The sequence below is a fragment of the Piliocolobus tephrosceles genome, chromosome 20, assembly GCF_002776525.5.
Source record: "Piliocolobus tephrosceles isolate RC106 chromosome 20, ASM277652v3, whole genome shotgun sequence".
Taxonomy (NCBI): Eukaryota; Metazoa; Chordata; class Mammalia; order Primates; family Cercopithecidae; genus Piliocolobus; species Piliocolobus tephrosceles.
The window spans coordinates 21,726,050-21,744,725 of NC_045453.1; the positions used below are offsets into that span (position 1 = coordinate 21,726,050).

Below are 18,676 nucleotides of genomic sequence, written 5' to 3' on the forward strand. Positions count from 1 at the left end.
TTTTTTTTTTTTTTTTTGAGACAGAGTCTTGCTTTGTCATACAGGCCGGAATGCAGTGGCGTGATCAAGCTCACTGCAACCTCTGCCTCCCAGGCTCAAGCCATCCTCCCACCTCAGCCTCCTGAGTAGCTGGGACCACAGACACACGCTACCACGCCCGGCTAAGTTTTTGTATTTTTGGTAGAGACGGGGTTTCACCACGTTGCCCAGGCTGGTCTCAAATTCCTGAGCTCAAGCGATCCACCTGCCTCGGCCTCTCCAAGTGCCGGGATTACAGACGTGAGTCACTGTGCCCGGCCCCAACTTTCTAATAGCAAGCAAAACACCAATATTGTAGTAAGTTTCAGGGTGAGATTAACACTTCTGAAAAACTGGTGGCCCCCAGAAAAACTTTCTAATTTTATCTGTTTCTCTCCCACCTCAAGTTCAAAGCACATGCTTCAATGTACTACCCCTACTTGTGTGAAATTATGCAGTTTGACTTGATCCCTGAGCTCCGAGCAGTTCTGCGGAAGTTCTTCCTACGGATAGGTGTTGTGTATAAGATATGGATTCCAGAAGAGCCATCACAGGTACCAGCAGCACTGTCACCAGTGTGGTAGCCCTGGCCGCCCAGGCCACTGCTGCAGCTCTGCAGAAGGTTCAGCATGCCATCTCTGACTGGCACATCTCGTGAAGGGTCATAGAAACAAGGAGTTGGCATCTTGGATATCAGAATGACCGGATACGGATGGCCTCTACGCTGCTCCATCACAGTCCCCAACTAAGGCTTATGGTATTTCATTAAACTGTTGCATACCCAGTTAGCACAGTAGGTGGGGAGCCTGCTTCATCTCTGTCATTCCATTTTTCTGATTAAACTGTCAAATCTGTCATCGCATATGCCATCATTTTCTAGCAAAATCCCATGATTGGCCATAAACGTTTTGTAAGAAGAAGTCACTCTCCTTGAAAATACTGAACATAGCTGTATAGGTTTGTGATTATTAGAGAGTATGTTAATAAAACTTCTTGTAACGGCTAACTGCCACCTAAAATATGCTGGGTTTTCTGTTGTTGTTTGAGTGTGTTAGAGAAATTTGAGTGTTTTTGTCAGTTATGAGTCAGCTGTAATTAGATTAGTTTAGGGACAGGTTGGGATTAGAGAAGAGTTGTTTTTTTGTGTTTTGTTAATGTCTGAGTGATTTTAAAAGTATTTTACAAAAAGATATTGAAAATTCGGTTGAAGGCAGAGTTTAGTAATTAAGTTAGAATTAAGAGTTTTGTGAGGTTAAAAAAATGTGCCTCGTGGATCTCCCTGTTTTAGTAACATGGCGAGAAAAAATCTACAGGAAAAAGTGAACAATTTAATGAGATGATTATTAGCCTTCCTTGAAGTATTTGTGGATGGGTGTTAAATTAAAATTTCCAGAATACACTGTCCATCTCACACACTCTGAAATCTAATATATGAAGTAGTAATGAAAATGAAGTAGTAATTTAACCAGAGTTCATTTATCCTTGAATAAACCTTTTTATTTTTACCTCAGAAAAGAGTATACTGGCGGTTAGTGTCACTGCTTTGCATAGTCCCCATTAGACCCTCCAGAGAGGGACAGTAACTGTGCATGAGAAGCCACTCCCATGAGCCTCCTCGGCCTCATGTCATGGGTGGAACTGGAGCTGTGTTGGGGCCAGCACAGCTGAACTGTGACAATGGCAGGAGGTAGCATGTGCCCAGCACTTCCATTAATCTGAGCCTAGGAGTTGAATTCTTTGGCAAGGTTAGATTCTGAGGTCCTTATTATGTTAATGATAGTGCAATACTCTCACCTGCAGTAGAACTGAGTTCTGATGCAGCTTGTGTAAAAGCGGGCAGTACACAAGTACGACCCGAATCCTGCAAACAGTATACATGGATGCTCACCCATGAGAAGGAGCACACACGCCTCATTCTCTGCCCTCACCCACTGCTCACCTAGAGCATCGCTGAGCATTAGACAAAGTGTTACACGGAGTGATTAAAACATTCAGACGTCTACCTACGCTCTTAAGTCCTGTAAATTGGGTTATATTGATGTCAACTCTGGTGCCTTAGAAGTTAGTAGTTTGGGAACCTATCTGTAAAATCGGATGTTTTTTCTTTGTAGAGAAGGATTTCTGGTGCTTTTGCTTACTAAGAGACCGATATTCTTAAGTTGTTTTCTTGTTTTAATAGCCTTGAGAAATGTTTGGTTTTTGGCCAGCAGAATTCTTATCTATTTTTTCTTTCCCAAAAAGTGTTAATTTCTCTACCAAAGAAAAAATGAGCAGGTTTAGGTTTTTACATGACTTACATACATTAGATAAAAGGAGCTATATAATTTAGCAGGAAAGGACTACAGGAGAATACTTTATTGTGAGTGGAAAATGTTGGCACATTTGACTGGCTTGCCCTGGAATCCACTGCACTGTGAAACCTACGCTCCCTGGTATCATAGCGCGTTGCCACCTCAACAAGTCAGTTGCCTCCATTGATATTTGTACTAAAGGTATACATGGGGAACACGTGTTCATTCATTAAGTTCATCTTGCATGCAGCTATATCCCTGATTGGTTATTTTCCTTTCCTTCTGAGGTTCTCATGTCATTTTCTTCATCGAATGTGACTAAAATCTTTCCGGTGTCTTTCTGCCCTCTCTTTAATTTTGCCTCTTGCAGGGTAGCAGATGTGTCAGTGCATTTTATTACTTGCTGAAGACATTCCGGCTTAAATTTCTTATTAGTTTAGTATTTTAAAAGAATTAATTTTCTGAATGAGGCATTTGAATTGTACCAGCAATGGACTTTTAAAAAACTGGATGTAAAACCATTCAGGGTAATTTTTCTTATCAGTGGACAGTGACGAACAGAGGAAATCCCTTACCTCCAATAATAAGCCATTCAGCCTAAATTCATTTTTATGAGTAAATCTATTCTTTCTCATGGTACATGTGGCCTGTGCCACTCAAACACTAGTGAAAGGGTATGTACAACCGCAACATCAGGCCAGAACACCATTTATTTATCCGAGTAATGTAGGAGAGTGAAACATTTTCCAAGGCCTTATTTCTTTTTCAGAATGCTTTAAGTGTTGATTATATGTGCTAGGTCTCTCGAGAAGTTTTTATTTGTTACAATACTACTGCTTTGAGCAATTTTGTTTCTCTTCATCGTCTGTTAGGGAAATCACCAGCTTTGGCATCTTAACAACAAACAGTGGATGGGTAATTTTTATTTCTGATACGCATCTTTAGAGTCAAATATATCTTTTCCCTGTACTCCTTATGTACAACCAAAGAACATATATTATGAGAATTGTATTATAATATTTGGAAACACAACATTTTGCTCTGACAGATGACTTTTGTACAAAATGAGGGAAAAAAAAAACCCTGTACTTTTTTTGTTGTTCTTTTGTGATTAATGGTATATACATTTAGTAGTCTTTGTTATTAAAGGAACCTGCTGGTAAGTACAAGTGTGACCATCTCATTCAGATGTTTGTTGTTATGATGCACATGGATATTGGTTTCAATAGAAGCTGGATCCTTAATACTGCATTTTCTGAATTCTGTTTTAATATTTTTGTTAAAGTAGACATAGCTGAACTCACATGAAATCTTGGAATTTTGTTATCAGCAGCTTTGCAGTTTGGGAAACAAAGAAACCAAAGCTGAGTCTTTTAAGGAATGAACATATCTGGAAATCCTTGCTCTCAAAACAAAACAATGTAATCTATCAAAGGTGTTGTTTTACTCAGTGTTCTAATTTTTAAAAAATTTTATCTGCATATTTGCATCAAATATTTCTTTATGTGCAAAAATGTATGTTTTACCTCCTTAAAATGCCTAAAAGTTAGTTAATAGTTACTTTGGTTTAATCTATACACAATGATTAAGTGCATTTAATATTGGTAATTTAATGAAAACCATTCCTTGCCCAATGGATGTATAAATTTTTGAAAGAATAAGCAGAATTATATAATATGAAATGCTATGTAAAGTTTTCTATGTAAAAATATTATGTATAATACTATTAAAATATCCCATGCTTTGATCAGGTGGTAAATCAATAAAATTTTAAAAAGTATAGCTGTTTCTAATGTAGTAATTTTAAAAACATATATCAAGCCATAGTTTTGGGTCAGTTTATGTCCCTCACCAATCAAAGGGGGAAAATTCCAGTCATGAGAAGATTCTTTATATACCTCTTGAATCTATTAACTTTGTTTGTTGTTGCTAGTTACAAAATTTAATTGTAAGGATCAAGCAGTAGCTATTGGTTGAACCAATACACACTGACAGCTTTGAAACGTTCAGATGCTAATGTATGTATGTATTTATTTATTTTTGGGACAGGGTCTTGCCCTGTAGCCCAGGCTGAGAGCAGTGATGCAGTCACAGCTCACTGCAGCCTTGACCTTCTGGGCTCAAGTAATCCTCCCACCTCAGCTTCCTGATTAGCCGGAACTACAGGGCCAGTAGTGAGACACCTTGCCCGGCTAATTTTTGTATTTTTTTGTAGTGATGGGGTTTCACCATGTTGCCCAGGCTGGTCTTGAATTCCTGACCTCAGCGATCCTCCCATCTTGGCCTCCCAAAGTGCTGAAATTACAGGCGTGAGTACCACGCCAGCTGAGATGCCAATTTTTAAGTCAGTGTGACAAATACTAATCAGATTCTCATACCAGTGTTTAGGATCTACATAAATTCAATTCTGGACATAGTTCCATACACAAGAGTAAGAGACTAACAGTATAATTCCCCAATAGTTAAACTAAAGGCATAATTTTCCAAATCACTTATAGTAACAATAAATTCTAACTTTTTAAAAAAATAGAGATGGGGGCCGGGCGCGGTGGCTCAAGCCTGTAATCCTAGCACTTTGGGAGGCCGAGACGGGCGGATCACGAGGTCAGCAGATTGAGACCATCCTGGCTAACACGGTGAAACCCCGTCTCTACTAAAAAATACAAAAAACTAGCCGGGCGAGGTGGCGGGGGCCTGTAGTCCCAGCTACTCGGAGGCTGAGGCAGGAGAATGGCGTGAACCCGGGAGGCGGAGCTTGCAGTGAGCTGAGATCTGGCCACTGCTCTCCAGCCTGGGCGACAGAGCGAGACTCCGCCTCAAAAAAAAAAGAGATGGGGGTCTCTCACTATGTTGGCCAAATTGGTCTTCAGCTCCTGGGCTCAAGTGATCCTCCCACCTCAACCTACCAATGTATTGGGATTACAGGCATAAGCCACTACATCCAGCCAATTCTAACTTTTTAAGTCTAGGGTCTGGCATGGTGGGAGGATTGCTAGAAGCCAGGAGTTTGAGACCAGTCTGGGGAATGTAGTGAGACCCTATCTTTACAAATAATAATAATAATAATAGCCAAGTGTGGTGGCACATGCCTGTAGTCCCAGCTACCCAGGAGACTGAGGTGGGAGGATTGCTTGAGCCCAGGAGGTCGAGGCTGCAGTGAGCTGTGTTTGTGCCACTGCACTCCAGCATGGGTGACAGACAGTCTGTCTCAAAAACACAGAAACCAAAAAAACTTCTGGCCACAAAGCAAAAAGTTGCATAGCCACAGTAAAGATTTACTTGGTGTTAAAGTTGTGGTGTTGCCAATTTAAGCTAATACTTCGTTTTGGAGCTTTTATACACAGTATTTTTGTTAGGGATCACAATTCTGCAACCTCTGCTCCAAAAAGAATAGAATGAGTTTTCTTAAAGGGAGCTTAACTTCTGAACTCTTAATGATTCGTATCTGTGCATAGAATCTGTGATCCCACATCCCAGGTGGAAAGAAAGCAATCTTTCCACCTCAGCCTCCCAAAATGCTGAGATGACAGGCACATGCCACCATGCCCAGCTAGGTTTTTGCTGAGGTAACAACCTCTTATCTCTTGTCCCTCCCTCCACCACAAAAACCACCAACAAAAAACACTTGTAACAGCTTCCTTCTTCATGGCTGTCTTTGGCAATGTTTCCAATTTTTTTTTTAAGAGACGTGATCTTAGGCCAGGCGCGGTGGCTCAAGCCTGTAATCCCAGCACTTTGGGAGGCCGAGACGGGCGGATCACGAGGTCAGGAGATCGAGACCATCCTGGCTAACACAGTGAAACCCCGTCTCTACTAAAAATACAAAAACTAGCCAGGCGAGGTGGCGGGCGCCTGTAGTCCCAGCTACTCGGGAGGCTGAGGCAGGAGAATGGCGTAAACCCGGGAGGCGGAGCTTGCAGTGAGCTGAGATCTGGCCACTGCACTCCAGTCCGGGCGACAGAGCGCAACTCCGCCTCAAAAAAAAAAAAAGAGAGAGAGAGAGAGACGTGATCTTGCTTTGTCACCCAGGCTGGGGTGAATGGCCTCATTGCAGCTGACTGCAGCCTCAATTTCTCGTGCCCAAGCCATCCGAAGTTCTTTGTTCTATTACGTGGACAGACACAAAGGGCACGGCATTTATTAAGTTCTGTTAAAGTCTTCTCTGCCTCTCTCGTGTCTGTATTTATGTGGCCCATATCTTCTATGTGGTTGAGTTGTTCCCCTTGTTTATCCAGTATTGTGATGATCTTGATTCCTGCATCCTGAGACTCAATGGCTAAACTGAGGATTCTCCTTGTACTTTCTAGAGACTCAGCAGCAACTTGGTGAACCCTCAGATGAATTCTCTTTTGATTCAGGATCTTGCTGTGGCTCCCAGGCTAGAGTGCATTGGCAGTGGCACCATCATAGCTTACTGCAGCCTCAAACTCTTGGGCTCAAGCAATCTTCCTGCCTCAGCCTCTCCAGTAGCTGGGACTACAGGCACATCTCACTACGCCCAGCTAATTTTTAAAAATTTATTGTACAGACAGGGTCTTGCTACGTTGTCCCAGCTGGTCTCGAACTCCTAGGCCCAAGTGATCTTCCCACTCCAGCCTCCTAAAGTGCTGGAATTTACAGGTGTGAGCCACTGGGCTCAGCTCTGAATTTCTTCTAATGACAGATTATCCATGATGAATCAAAACTATCAGGCATGGGCCAGGTACAGTAGCCTGTAATCCTAGCACTTTGGGAGGCTGAGGCAGGCAGATCACTAGAGGTCAAGAGTTCGTAGCCGGCCTGACCAGCATGGCAAAACCCTGTCTCTACTAAAAATACAAAAATTAGCTGGACACGGTGACACACACCTGTAGTCCCAGCTACTTGGAAAGCTAAGGAATAAGAATCACTTGAACCTGGGAGGCCGAGGTTGCAGTGAGCTGAGATCACACCACTGCACTCCAGCCTGGGCGACAGAGCAAGACTCCTCAAAAAAAAAAAAAAAAATTACTTGGCTAATTTTTGTATTTTTAGTAGAGACTGAATTTCACCATGTTGGCCAGGCTGGTCTCAAACTCCTGACCTCAGGTGATTTGCCCGCCTCTGCCTCCCAAAGTGCTGGGATTACAGGCATGAGACACTGTGCCCAGCCTCTGAAGACCCACTTCTACTGCATACCTGTCATAGGCAGAAAGCAGCCCTAGGTTCCTGCTGCCCTCTGAGAGAGTCCTGGAAGGTACTCTGTCCTTGACCTTCGGGCCACATTCCATGGACTCCTGGTCAAGTCTCACTTCTCCCTTCCCTTCCACCAAAAGAGGAAAGAAGGAGAATTTAATGGCTAGGCACAGTGGCTCATGCCTATAATCCCAACACTTTGGGAGGCTAAGGCAGGAAGATCACTTGAGGCCAGAAGTTTGAGACCAGCCTGGGAAACAGTGAGACCCCATCTGTCCCCCTCCCCATCTCCCCACCAATGAACTTTCTCCTGCTAGCCTTCTATATTGATCATTTTTTGACTTGCTATTTCAACCATTCTTCAGCCTTTAATTCTCACAATAACCCGCATAAAGTAGGTACTATTATCATCACCACCAACATCCCTCCTTTTTATAGAGAGGTACGGGCTCAGAGAGGTTGACGAACTTGACTTAGGCCACTCAGCTGGATTCGAAGCCCTGCAGCCTGGCTCTAGAGCCCACCTCTTAAACACTGCTCAGATCTAGCCTGGTACCATGCTTCACACCTGTAACCCCAGCTCTCCAGGAAGCCAAGGCAGGCAGATTGCTTCAGCCCAAGAGTTTGAGACCAGCCTGGGCAACACAGTGACACTTTGTCTCTATTTACTTATTTTTTTTTTATTTATATATTTTTTGAGATGGAGTCTGGCTCTGTCCCCCAGGCTGGAATGCAGTAATGCAATCTTGGCTCACTGCAACCTTGGCCTCCCAGGTTCAAGCAATTGTGCCTCAGCCTCCTGAGTAGCTGAGACTACAGGTGCGTGTCACTATACCTAGCTGATTTTTGTAGTTTTAGTAGAGATGGGATTTCGCCATGTTGACCAGGCTGGTCTTGAACTCCTGACCTCAGGTGAGCTACCCACCTTGGCCTCCTAAAGTGCTGGGATTACAGGAGTGAGCCACCACATTCAGCCTTGTCTCTATTTAAGTAAGTAAATAAATAAATAAATAAATAAATAAATAAATAAATAAATAAATAAATAAATAACTGCCCTGCTCCACTTCCAATGTATTTCTTCCACTTCAACCTTGATGCTCTTTTCAGTCTTGCCCTGGAGAGGAAGGGCTGCTCTGATGTGCTGGAGAGCAGATGGACAGTGGTAGATAATATGGGGCCCTGGCTCCTGTGTACAGAGAACACACTTAGCACAGGACTAACATTTGCAGGCTCTAGGGCAGAAATACAAATGTCAGCTCAGATGCTCTGAGGGTCAACATTTAAAAGCTCTGTGTAAAGCTTTTGAATAAGACATTCTATCTTCCTTCCTTTATAAATGTACCTTTGAAAAAATCTGGAAGAGCAGGTCAAAGATGGAATTCTCAGGCTCCTCAGAGCTCCACACCAGAAAGCAGCAGCACCGGGTGGCTGGCCCAAGACCGGCACCCTGCTCTCTCCACCTCAGGCTTCACCCTGCACCACAAGGCTTTGCATGTGTGCATGAATGCCCAGCCCTGTCCAAACCCCCTGCAAACCCCTTTTTGACCCAAGTCACCCTTCCAGCATGGGAGTGCTCACAAGCTGCTGTACAGCTCCCCCTCTGAAGAAGTGACCCAGGCAAGGGTCTCCACAGGCCAGGGGCCTATGGGTCGGGAATTCCAGGGCCCTGTGCAACAGCAGTGTGGTCTCAAAGGGAGTGGCATATGTTCTAGATGTGCACACCCATTCGGCTCACAGACAGGAGGGAGCAGCTGGAGGAGGGCCAGGATGGAACCCTCTAAAGCAGGGGCACGGCAAAGGTCTGCAGGCTTGCCCAGGTCTAAGGCAGGTCTAAAAATCCCACTTCAAGAGATGGAAAAAATATAATTTCCCATCAAGAAGCATGAAAAATACACTTCTAGGTCAGGCGTAGTGCCTCACACTTGTAATCCCAGCACTTTGGGAGGCAGAGGTGGGTGGATCACCTGAGCTAAGGAGTTCAAGACCAGCTTGACCAACATGGTGAAACCCCGTCTCTACTAATAAAGTACAAAAATTAGCTGGGTGTGGTGGCACATGGCCTGTAGTCCCAACTATTTAGGAGGCTTAGGCAGGAGAATTGCTTGAACCTGGGAGGCGGAGGTTGCAGTGAGCCACTGTAATCCCAGCAATTTGGGAGGCCAAGGTGGGTGGATCACTTAGGCCCAGAGGTTTGAAACCAGCCTGGGCAACACAGAGAGACCCTATCTCTACACAAAAAATTTAAATATATACATTTAAAATTGTTTTAAATAAAAATATATAAAATAAGGAAATAAAGGACATAAATAATATATTAGCTACAACTTATATCCTAATAAAGGAGATTTCCTCTTTTGTATGAGTAGATTTTTTTGTTTTTTTGAGACGGAGTCTCGCTCTGTCGCTCAGTTGGAGTGCAATGGCGCAATCTTGGCTCACTGCAACCTCTGCCTCCTGGGTTCTAGCAATTCTCCTGCCTCAGCCTCCTGAGTAGCTCGGATTACAGGTACATGCTACCACGCCCAGCTAATTTTCATATTTTTAGTAGAGACGGGGTTTCACCACGTTGGTCAGGCTAGTCTCAAACGTGTAGATTTTTGCAACATATATTTAAACAGAAATAGGCCAGGTGCGGTGGCTCACGCCTGTAATCCCAGCACTTTCGGAGGCCGAGGCGGGCGGATCACCTGAGGTCAGGAGTTTCAGACCAGCCTGGCTGACACGGTGAAACAATTTCTACCAAAAATACAAAAATTAGCTAAGCATGGTAGTCGGCGCCTGTAGTTCCAGCTACTTGGGAGGCTGAAGCAGGAGAATTGCTTGAACCCGGGAGGTGGAGTTTGTAGTGAGCCAAAATCGCGCCACTATACTCCAGCCTGGGTGACAGAGCGACACTCCATCTCGGAAGAAAAAGAACAAAACAAATTAAAGTGCCTCCATTTTAAGAAAGGTAAGAAACAACAATCAGATACTTCTTAATGTTTAGCTGTTAACACTCTTCTGCATCTCACTCAGTTGGGCTTTAAAAGTGAGATTGAGACATAAGACTTGTTCTTTCCCAGCATAACCAAATGTGTCCATGCCTTTCTGGATCCAAATAAAATGAAAAGTTATCTTCCTCAAGGAGCACATCATAGACAATGTGTCTTTTCAGAATGTCTTACATTAGACCCATTGGGATTTTTTTTTGTTTGTTTTTTCGGTGGGGGCGGGGTTCAGAATCTCGCTTTGTCGTCCAGGCTGGAGTACAGTGGCACGACCTCAGCTCACTGCAACCTCTACCTCCCAGGTTCAAGTGATTCTCCTGCCTCAGCCTCTCAAGTAGCTGGGATTACAGGCACCCGCCACCACACCCAGCTAATTTTTGTATTTTTAGTAGAGATGGGGTTTCACCATGTTGGCCAGACTGGTCTTGAACTCCTGACCTCAGGTGACCTATCCTGTCCTCCCAAAGTGCCGAGATTACAGGCATGAGCCACCGCACCCGACCTAGACAGATTGTCTTATAAGGGTTTGGAAAGAAAGGAAACTACATGAATGAGTACTTAGTCTCCTGCTCCTTGAAGTGGATGAATTGTTTTCTTTGGTTTCCAACACAGTCTGATAAGAGTTGCATCAAACCCCAAGAGTATGTGTACGTAGTGGAGCTGGGGTGGGGAGGATTCCCAAGGGAATCTTTAGCTATCACTATGCAGAGCAGAGAAGGAAGACACTCAGCCTTTCCGTGGCTCTCACCTGCATCATTCCTCCAGTGGCTGCAAAGGGCAATAGGCATTAGGCGAAGACACTCCCTGACACCAAGAGCTGTGTCCACAGACATGATTGCCTTGGCACAGCTCAAGGGTTTTCTACAGAAACTGGCAGAGATGCTAGACAGACACAAGATGCCTGCCAGCCTCGTTTGTGACTGGCTCTTTTTTTTTTTTTGAGACAGAGTCTCGCACTGTCGCCCAGGCTGGAGTGCAGTGGCCCAATCTCTGCTCACTGCAAGCTCCGCCTCCGGGTTCACACCATTCTCCTGCCTCAGCCTCCCGAGTAGCTGGGACTACAGGTGCCCGCCACCACACCCAGCTAATTTTTTGTATTTTTAGTAGAGACGGGGTTTTGCCGTGTTAGCCAGGATGGTCCTGATCTCCTGACCTCATGATCCACCCGCCTTGGCCTCCCAAAGTGCTGGGATTACAGGTGTGAGCCACCATGCCCGGCTGTGACTGGCTCTTAGAGGTAGAAAATAGTAAAGTCATCAGGCTAATTCTCCCTAGGACTAGAGGAACATGTTAATTATATTAAAACATATTAGTGGGCTGGCGCCGGTGGCTCACACCTGTAATCCCAGCACTTTGGGAGGCCGAGGCGGGTAGATCATGAAGTCAGGAGATCGAGACCATCCTGGCTAACACAGTGAAACCCCGTCTCTCCTAAGAACACAAAAAATTAGCCGGGCGTGGTGGTGGGTGCCTGTAGTCTCAGCTGCTCAGGAGGCTGAGGCAGGAGAATGGTGTGAACCTGGGAGATGGAGCTTGCAGTGAGCCGAGATCGCACCACTGCACTCCAGCCTGGGTGACAGTGCGAGACTCTGTCTCAAAAAAAAAAAAAAAAAAAGCAGATTAGAATGATTAAGATGATTACTGGTACTATTGCTGCAATAGTAAAAATACATCTTTTTCACCAGCGTCTTTCACTCAGGTACCTTTCTCCATGGACTTTACTTACTTATATATGGTATTTCATTCAACATGCAACAAACATTTATTGAGCAGCTACTGTGTGCCTAGTGCTGGGGGTACAGCTGTGAATACCATCAATACGGGGTTGGTGTGGTGGCTCACCCCTGTAATCCCGGTGCTTTTTTTTTTGAGATGGAGTTTCGCTCTTGTTGCCCAGGCTGGAGTGCAATGGCGCGATCTCAGCTCACCGCAACCTCTGCCTCCTGAGTTCAAATGATTCTTCTGCCTCAGTCTCCCAAGTAGCTGGGATTACAGGCATGCGCCACCATGCGCGGCTAATTTTCTGTTTTTAGTAGAGATGGGATTTCTCCATGTTGGTCAGGTCTCGAACTCCCAACCTCAGGTGATCTGTGCGCCTTAGCCCCAAAAAGTGCTGGGATTACAGGCATGAGCCACCACGCCCAGCCCTATCCCAGTGCTTTAGGAGGCTGAGGTGGGAGGATCACTTGAGGCCAGGAGTTTGCCTGGGCAACATAGTGAGAGCTCATCTCTACAAAAAAAATTCAAAATTAGCCGGGTGTGGTGGCAGGGGCCTGTAGTCCTAGCTACTCAGGAGGCTGAGGTGGGAGGATTGCTTTAGCCCAGGAGGTCCAGGCTGCAATGAGTTATGATTGTGCCATTGCACTGCAGCCTGGGTGACAGAGCAAGACCCTGTCTCTTTAAAAAAAAAAAAAAAGAAAGAAAAGAAAAGCCCTTGCTGTATAGAATCCCTTAGGTTATGGATGGGGGGAGAAGGGCAGGGGTTTAAGAGGGGAGAGGCGGAAGGAGGAATGACAATAAACAAAGAAGAGACAATTAGTTGGGGAGTGATAAATACCATAATGATATCATGGAACTAGGGCTACCAGATCAAATACTGGGCACCCAGTTCAACGTGAATTTCAGATAAGCAATGCATGATTTTTAAGTATAAATATGTCCTATACAATATTTATACTAGAAAATTATAAATTTGTTTTCTAAAATTCACATTGACCTGGGCAGCCTGCATTTTATTTGCTAAATCTGGCAACGCTAAATTGTGTTCTGGGTGATGCTGAGTGGGCAATTTCAGACAGGCCTCTTTGTGGAGGTGACATTTGAGCTGGAACCTAAATGTAAAGAAGGAGCCAATCATTCAGGGATCTAGAACATCCCAGCACAGGGAACAGCAAGTATAAACGCTCTAAAGCGGAAATAAGCTTGGAGCTTAGAGGAACAGGAAGAAAGTGGGGTGGCGGAGCTGAGTGAGGGTGAGGCGAGGAGGGAAGCAGAAGGTGATGAGGGCAGGCAGGCTGGCAGGGACCAGATCATGTAGGTTTGTCGGCTGTAATAAGAGTACCAAAAACTTACATAGCAAGCCAGGCGCGGTGGCTCACGCCAGGAATCCCAGCATTTTGGGAGGCCAAGGTGTGCGGATCACTTGAGGCCAGGAGTTCGAGACCTGCCTGGCCGTGTCTCCCTCTAAAATAGAAGCTCCAAGAGGGGCAGGAAGTTCTCCTGCGTCTGAGCCCCTATGTGCATGACCTTGGATCAATCAGCATTGAACAATTCCTACGTGCCAAGCCCTGACATCAAAATAGGTCACAAGCCAGCAGCCGCTCGCTGAATCTGCGTTCCTCTTTGGAACACGGAAACCGTGAAGCCTGTTGGAATGGTCAGAGCCAAAGGGCATTGTCACTTGTGACATCAGCGCAGAAATAGAGCGGGGCCCGGATTGGCCCTTAGAACTTGGGTGGGGACAGAGCATTCCTGGCCCCGCCCCCTGCAGCGGGCCGCTCGCGCATGCGATCTGGCCTCAGCCTCGCTGTCGCGCCATTTTGCCGGGGTTTGAATGTGAGGCGGAGCGGCTGCAGGAGCGGGTAGTGCCAGCCACGGTCCGCGGCTGGGGTTCCCTCCTCCGTTTCTGTATCCCCACGAGGTGAGGCTCGGGGCGTGCACGGCCTACCAGAGTGGCTCTTGGGGCCCAGCTGAGGAAGGGATGAGGCGCCCCCGGTACTTCCGAGCGCTAGGGAGTGAGAACCGCGCCTCTGGGCGAGAGCGGAATGTGGGCTCGGGGCTCGGGCGGTGCGCTGAGGCAGGTCTTCGCCTCCCTAGGCAGCGCTCGCCGCGCCTCGCGGCGTCCTAGGTCCCTGGCCCAGGCCCGACGGCCCGGGGCCTGTGAGGGGTGAGGGCAGCTGAGGCGCGGCCTAACGCGAGCCTGCGGATTGCCCGCCCTTTCCTCTCCATCACGGCGCTGATTGGTTGCGCAGCCGCGTCTCCGCTCGGAAAGGCCGCTTCTTATTGGTCGCGCTCGCGTGTCCGTTTTCTGCGACGGGGGCTTCAGCCGCGCGAGCTGGGTGTGAGGCTCCGAGGCCTGCCCACGCGGGGACTGCGGACGCGTGGAGCTGCAGCTACCGCGCGATCCCCTCTTGCCCTAACTCTAGTGAAGCCCCCATACTCACCGTCTCTAACCTCTGTACTTGAATCCCTGACTGTAAAACGGGCATCGTGATCTCACTTTGCTGAATCGTTTGTGAGAATTCTAGTCGGTACACCCGGGACATAGAAATCCCCTGTAACAGGGGGGTTCCCTCATTTTGGGAGAAACGCTGTGCTGTGGTGGTTCGGAACATAGACTTTGGAATTATATCGCCTGGGTTCATTCCAGACGTAGCCGCTGGTGACTTGGGGCTGGTCACCTTAGCTCACTGAGCCTTCATTTCCTTAGCTGCAAAATGGGGTTAATAACGGAATCTACCTCGTAGAGTGGCTTTGAGGATGCTCTGAGTTATTTACCGTGGTTTACAAAGGTTGCCTGGGAGCTGATGGTTGTTTATTCATCTCTCCCACCCATCTTTCTCCTTAGCCAGTGTGGTTTTCTGTTTCCTTCCATATTCCAGGCTTATTCCGATTTAAAATTATTTGCACGTGCCTTTTGTTTGCTGATGAATTACCAACATCATTTTTGCAAGGCAGGCCCCCTCCCAAGTTTCCCTCACTTTAGGCCTCCGCTAACCAGCCTCTTTTCTTTTTCTTTTTCTTTTTTGTGAGAGGGAGTCTCGCTCTGCCTCCCAGGCTGGAGTGCAGTGGCGCGATCTCGGCTCACTGCAACCTCCGCCTCCCGGATTCAAGCGATTCTCCTGCCTCAGCCTCCCGAGTAGCTGAGACTACAGGTGTGCGCCACCACACCCGGCTAATTTTTGTATTTTTATTAGAGACGGGGTTTCACCATGTTGGTCAGGCTGCCTAATCAACCTCTCTAGAACCTTTCTCTCATGGCTGTCTATCAACATCACCTGGTTTTAGTTACTTCATAGCATTTACTAACAATTACTTATTGCTTACTTGTTTATTATTTTTCTCAACTGCTAGAATGTAAGCTGTTTGAGAGCAACGACCTTGTCTGTCTTGCTTCTCTCTCCCTGGTGGGTGCCACCTCCCCCTCCCCCCTACCGTCCCCGTGCTTGCCACATGGTAGATGCTCAAGTATTATTCTTCCTTGGAGGCACAGAAGAGGACCCTTTACTCTTGGATTCCACCAATTGTTCTTTTTCGCCTCTCCTTGGACCCACATCGTCAGATCTTTGGCCTTTCTTTGTGTGTCTTTTTTTTTTTCCTTTTTGGCATGCTTTCAGAGGATCCTAATGGACCTAGTCGCTCCCCTCCTACAACCCTTTATCTTTCACTTCTTACCACCAGTGCAAGGGAAGTCTCTCTCCCCTTCTGATTACTTCTGCTGGTTGGGGTCTGGGACAGAATTGGATGGATGCAAGAGCAGTGCTCTAGTCTTGGAATTAATTTGTTTATTTAATAACTTTATTGAGCATCCACTTAATCTCTGGGAATATAGTGAGAAAGCAAAAATGCACGAGGACCATGTATTCTCGTGGGCGAAAGAAAAAACATTACATAATTTCAGATAGTGACAGAATTATGTGACAGGTGAAGAAGGCTTTTCTGAGGAGGTAACATTTGGGTAGAGACCAGCCATTAAAAGGTGAGGGGCAGAACATTCCAGGTAGAGGGAATAGAAGACTCAGGGATAGGAACCGGCTTGGAATATTGAAATATTTAAGGAATATCTTAGGTTCCTAGAGTGTTATGTGAAGAAGGGAGAAGTATCCAGGACCCGGATCATAGAAGGCTTTGTAGGCAATGTAAGGAGTTTGGATTTGATTCTAAGTGGTATATTCCTATGATTAGAAAGCAGAGGGTAGGTTGAAGTGTTGGGATATGTTCTTCATATGTGGGTGCCAGATAGTTTTCATTCATTGGATCTCTTTCCCTATTCCCAAATTTAAGGCCTCGGGAATGGTTCTCTGATGTGTTGAGGGCATATCTAAGAAAAAGGCAGACATCTTAGATCAGCTTATGTCACAGATGTCTGTGAGATGGCTTTGGAAAGCAAGGTTTTTATTCCAGAAATCTCCACCTATAACTGAGAGCCTATGGGAAGATGCTAGACTTAGGTCTGGCCATTCATTCAACAAGAAGAACTTGGAAATTTAGATGTCAGGCATAACTGATTTATTGTGATGCTTTTAAAAATTTTTAAATTGTATATTGATAGGGATTTCCAAAGATAGTTCTGTGGAGAAAGAAAAGTATCACCCTCTCATTTAAAGGTGATAAAAATGAATTCTTCTCTCTCTCTCTCTTTTTTTTTTAAAGACACCATCTTACTGTGTTGCCTGGGCTGACCTGGGCTCAGCCTATCCTACCTCAGCCTCCCAAGTAGCTAGGACTACAGGCGTGCACCACCACACTCAACTAATTTTTATATTTTGTTGTAGAGATGGGGTTTCACCATGTTGCCCATGTTGGTCTCAAACTCCTGGGGTCAACCAATCTGCTTACCTCGGCCTCTCAAAGAGCTGGGATTATAGGCATGAGCCACCCTACCTGGCCAAAATAATTTTTTGTTTCTAGTTTGAGTCATTTTTAGATCAGTAACACTTTTTGCATTTATATATTGCTAATATTTCAGAATGTCAAAGTACGTTCACTTGTGGTCACATAAGATAATTAGACCTTGATCTTGTTGATAATTATGAATACCTGTAGAATGTTCTCTAAAAGTCCCTGATTTCTCTCATTTTCTCAAATCAAGGATAAGCTTAGAATTTGGTTTTATAGACTTTATCAGTAAGGCGATATAAAAAGGATTTGTTGACAAATAGTTCCTTAAAGAAAATTCCCAAAGAATAAACTTTGGGAGGCCAAGGTTAGTGAATCACTTGAGCTCAGGAGTTCCAGACCACCCTGGGAAACATGGGAACCCCGTCTACAGAAAGACACAAAAATTAGCCAGGTGTGGTGGTGGGTGCCTGTAGTCCTAGCTACTTGGGAGGCTGAACTAGGAGGGTGGCTTGAGCCCAGGAGGCAGAGGTTTCAGTGGGCCAGAATTACACTGCTGCATTTCTCCAGTCTAGGCAACAGACCCAGACCCTGTCTTAAAAAAGAATATTAAGATTCTGGGATCTATGTAGTATTTTAACTTTGAGGGATTATAACATGCATATTTATGTAACCCCTCACTTTTTCTAAAACTTAAAAATAGTCCTACCCTAGCATCTTAACTTAATCATTTTAGGTTTTTTTCTATTATGTGGTTTTATTTATTTATTTTTATGTTTGTTATGTTATGTTATGTTATGTTAGTTTTGGAGACAGGATTTCACTCAGTCACCCAGACTGGACTGCAGTGGCAAGACCTCAGCTTATTGCAGCCTCGACCTCCCAGGCTCAAGCAATCCTCCTGCCTCAACTTCCCTAGTAGCTAGGACTACAGGAGGGTACCACCGAGCCTAGCTAATTTTTAAAATTTTTGTAGAGGCAGGATCTCACTATTGTTGCCAAATCTGGTCTTGAACGGCCCTTGGGGTCAAGTGATCGTCCCATCTTGGCCTCCCAAAGTGCTGGGATTACAGAAGTGATCCATCTTGCTCAGCCTGTTGTGGTTTTAGAATCTAAAAGGTTGTGTCCACCTCTTCCTGTTTGACACAGTCAACCAACCAAAATAAAGATGAAGAATAATATTTTTGATGGAAACATCAAAGATATCTAGCTTTTTAAAATCGTACAACAAATATATAATAGGTGCTCATCACTATTGTAAGGCTCTAGGGAGATAGCAGTGAACAAAGCACAAAGTCCCTGCTATCGATGGAGTTTGCAAACTAGTGAAGAAAGAAGCACAGTAAATGACAAAAGAAGTTAATATGCCTGATAAAAAGTACTTGGAAAATAGTAGAGTAAGGGCATGGAGAGTAACTGAGGTGAATCCTCTTTTAGATAGGATGGTGCAGCAAGGCATCTCTGAAAAAAAAATGACATTTGAAAAGAGTCCTTTCAGGCTGGGCACCGTGGCTCATGCCTGTAATTCCAGCACTTTGGGAGGCTGGGGCGGGCAGATCACCTGAGGTCAGGATTTTTTTTTTTTTTTTTTTTTGGGACGGAGGCTTGCTCTGTCGCCCGGGCTGGAGTGCAGTGGCCAGATCTCAGCTCACTGCAAGCTCCGCCTCC

General features: G+C 45.4%; 2 protein-coding genes across 3 annotated transcripts in view; both read left to right on the forward strand.

Annotated features, from left to right (window-relative positions):
* The window catches only part of ARFGEF2 (ADP ribosylation factor guanine nucleotide exchange factor 2), a 114,092-nt gene extending 110,003 nt beyond the window's left edge, over positions 1-4,089 (forward strand). For both annotated transcript variants that reach the window (XM_023195315.2, XM_023195316.1), the window contains exon 39: positions 426-4,089. In XM_023195315.2, the coding sequence (XP_023051083.1) occupies positions 426-602 (177 nt within the window). In that variant the 3' untranslated portion in view covers positions 603-4,089. The remainder of the gene's footprint in view (positions 1-425) is intronic.
* Positions 4,090-13,896: 9,807 nt separating this feature from the next.
* CSE1L (chromosome segregation 1 like) overlaps positions 13,897-18,676 on the forward strand; it is a 47,785-nt gene continuing 43,005 nt past the window's right edge. Inside the window, exon 1 of the mRNA XM_023195318.2 lies at positions 13,897-14,090. The gene's annotated coding sequence lies outside the window, so the exon portion shown is untranslated. The remainder of the gene's footprint in view (positions 14,091-18,676) is intronic.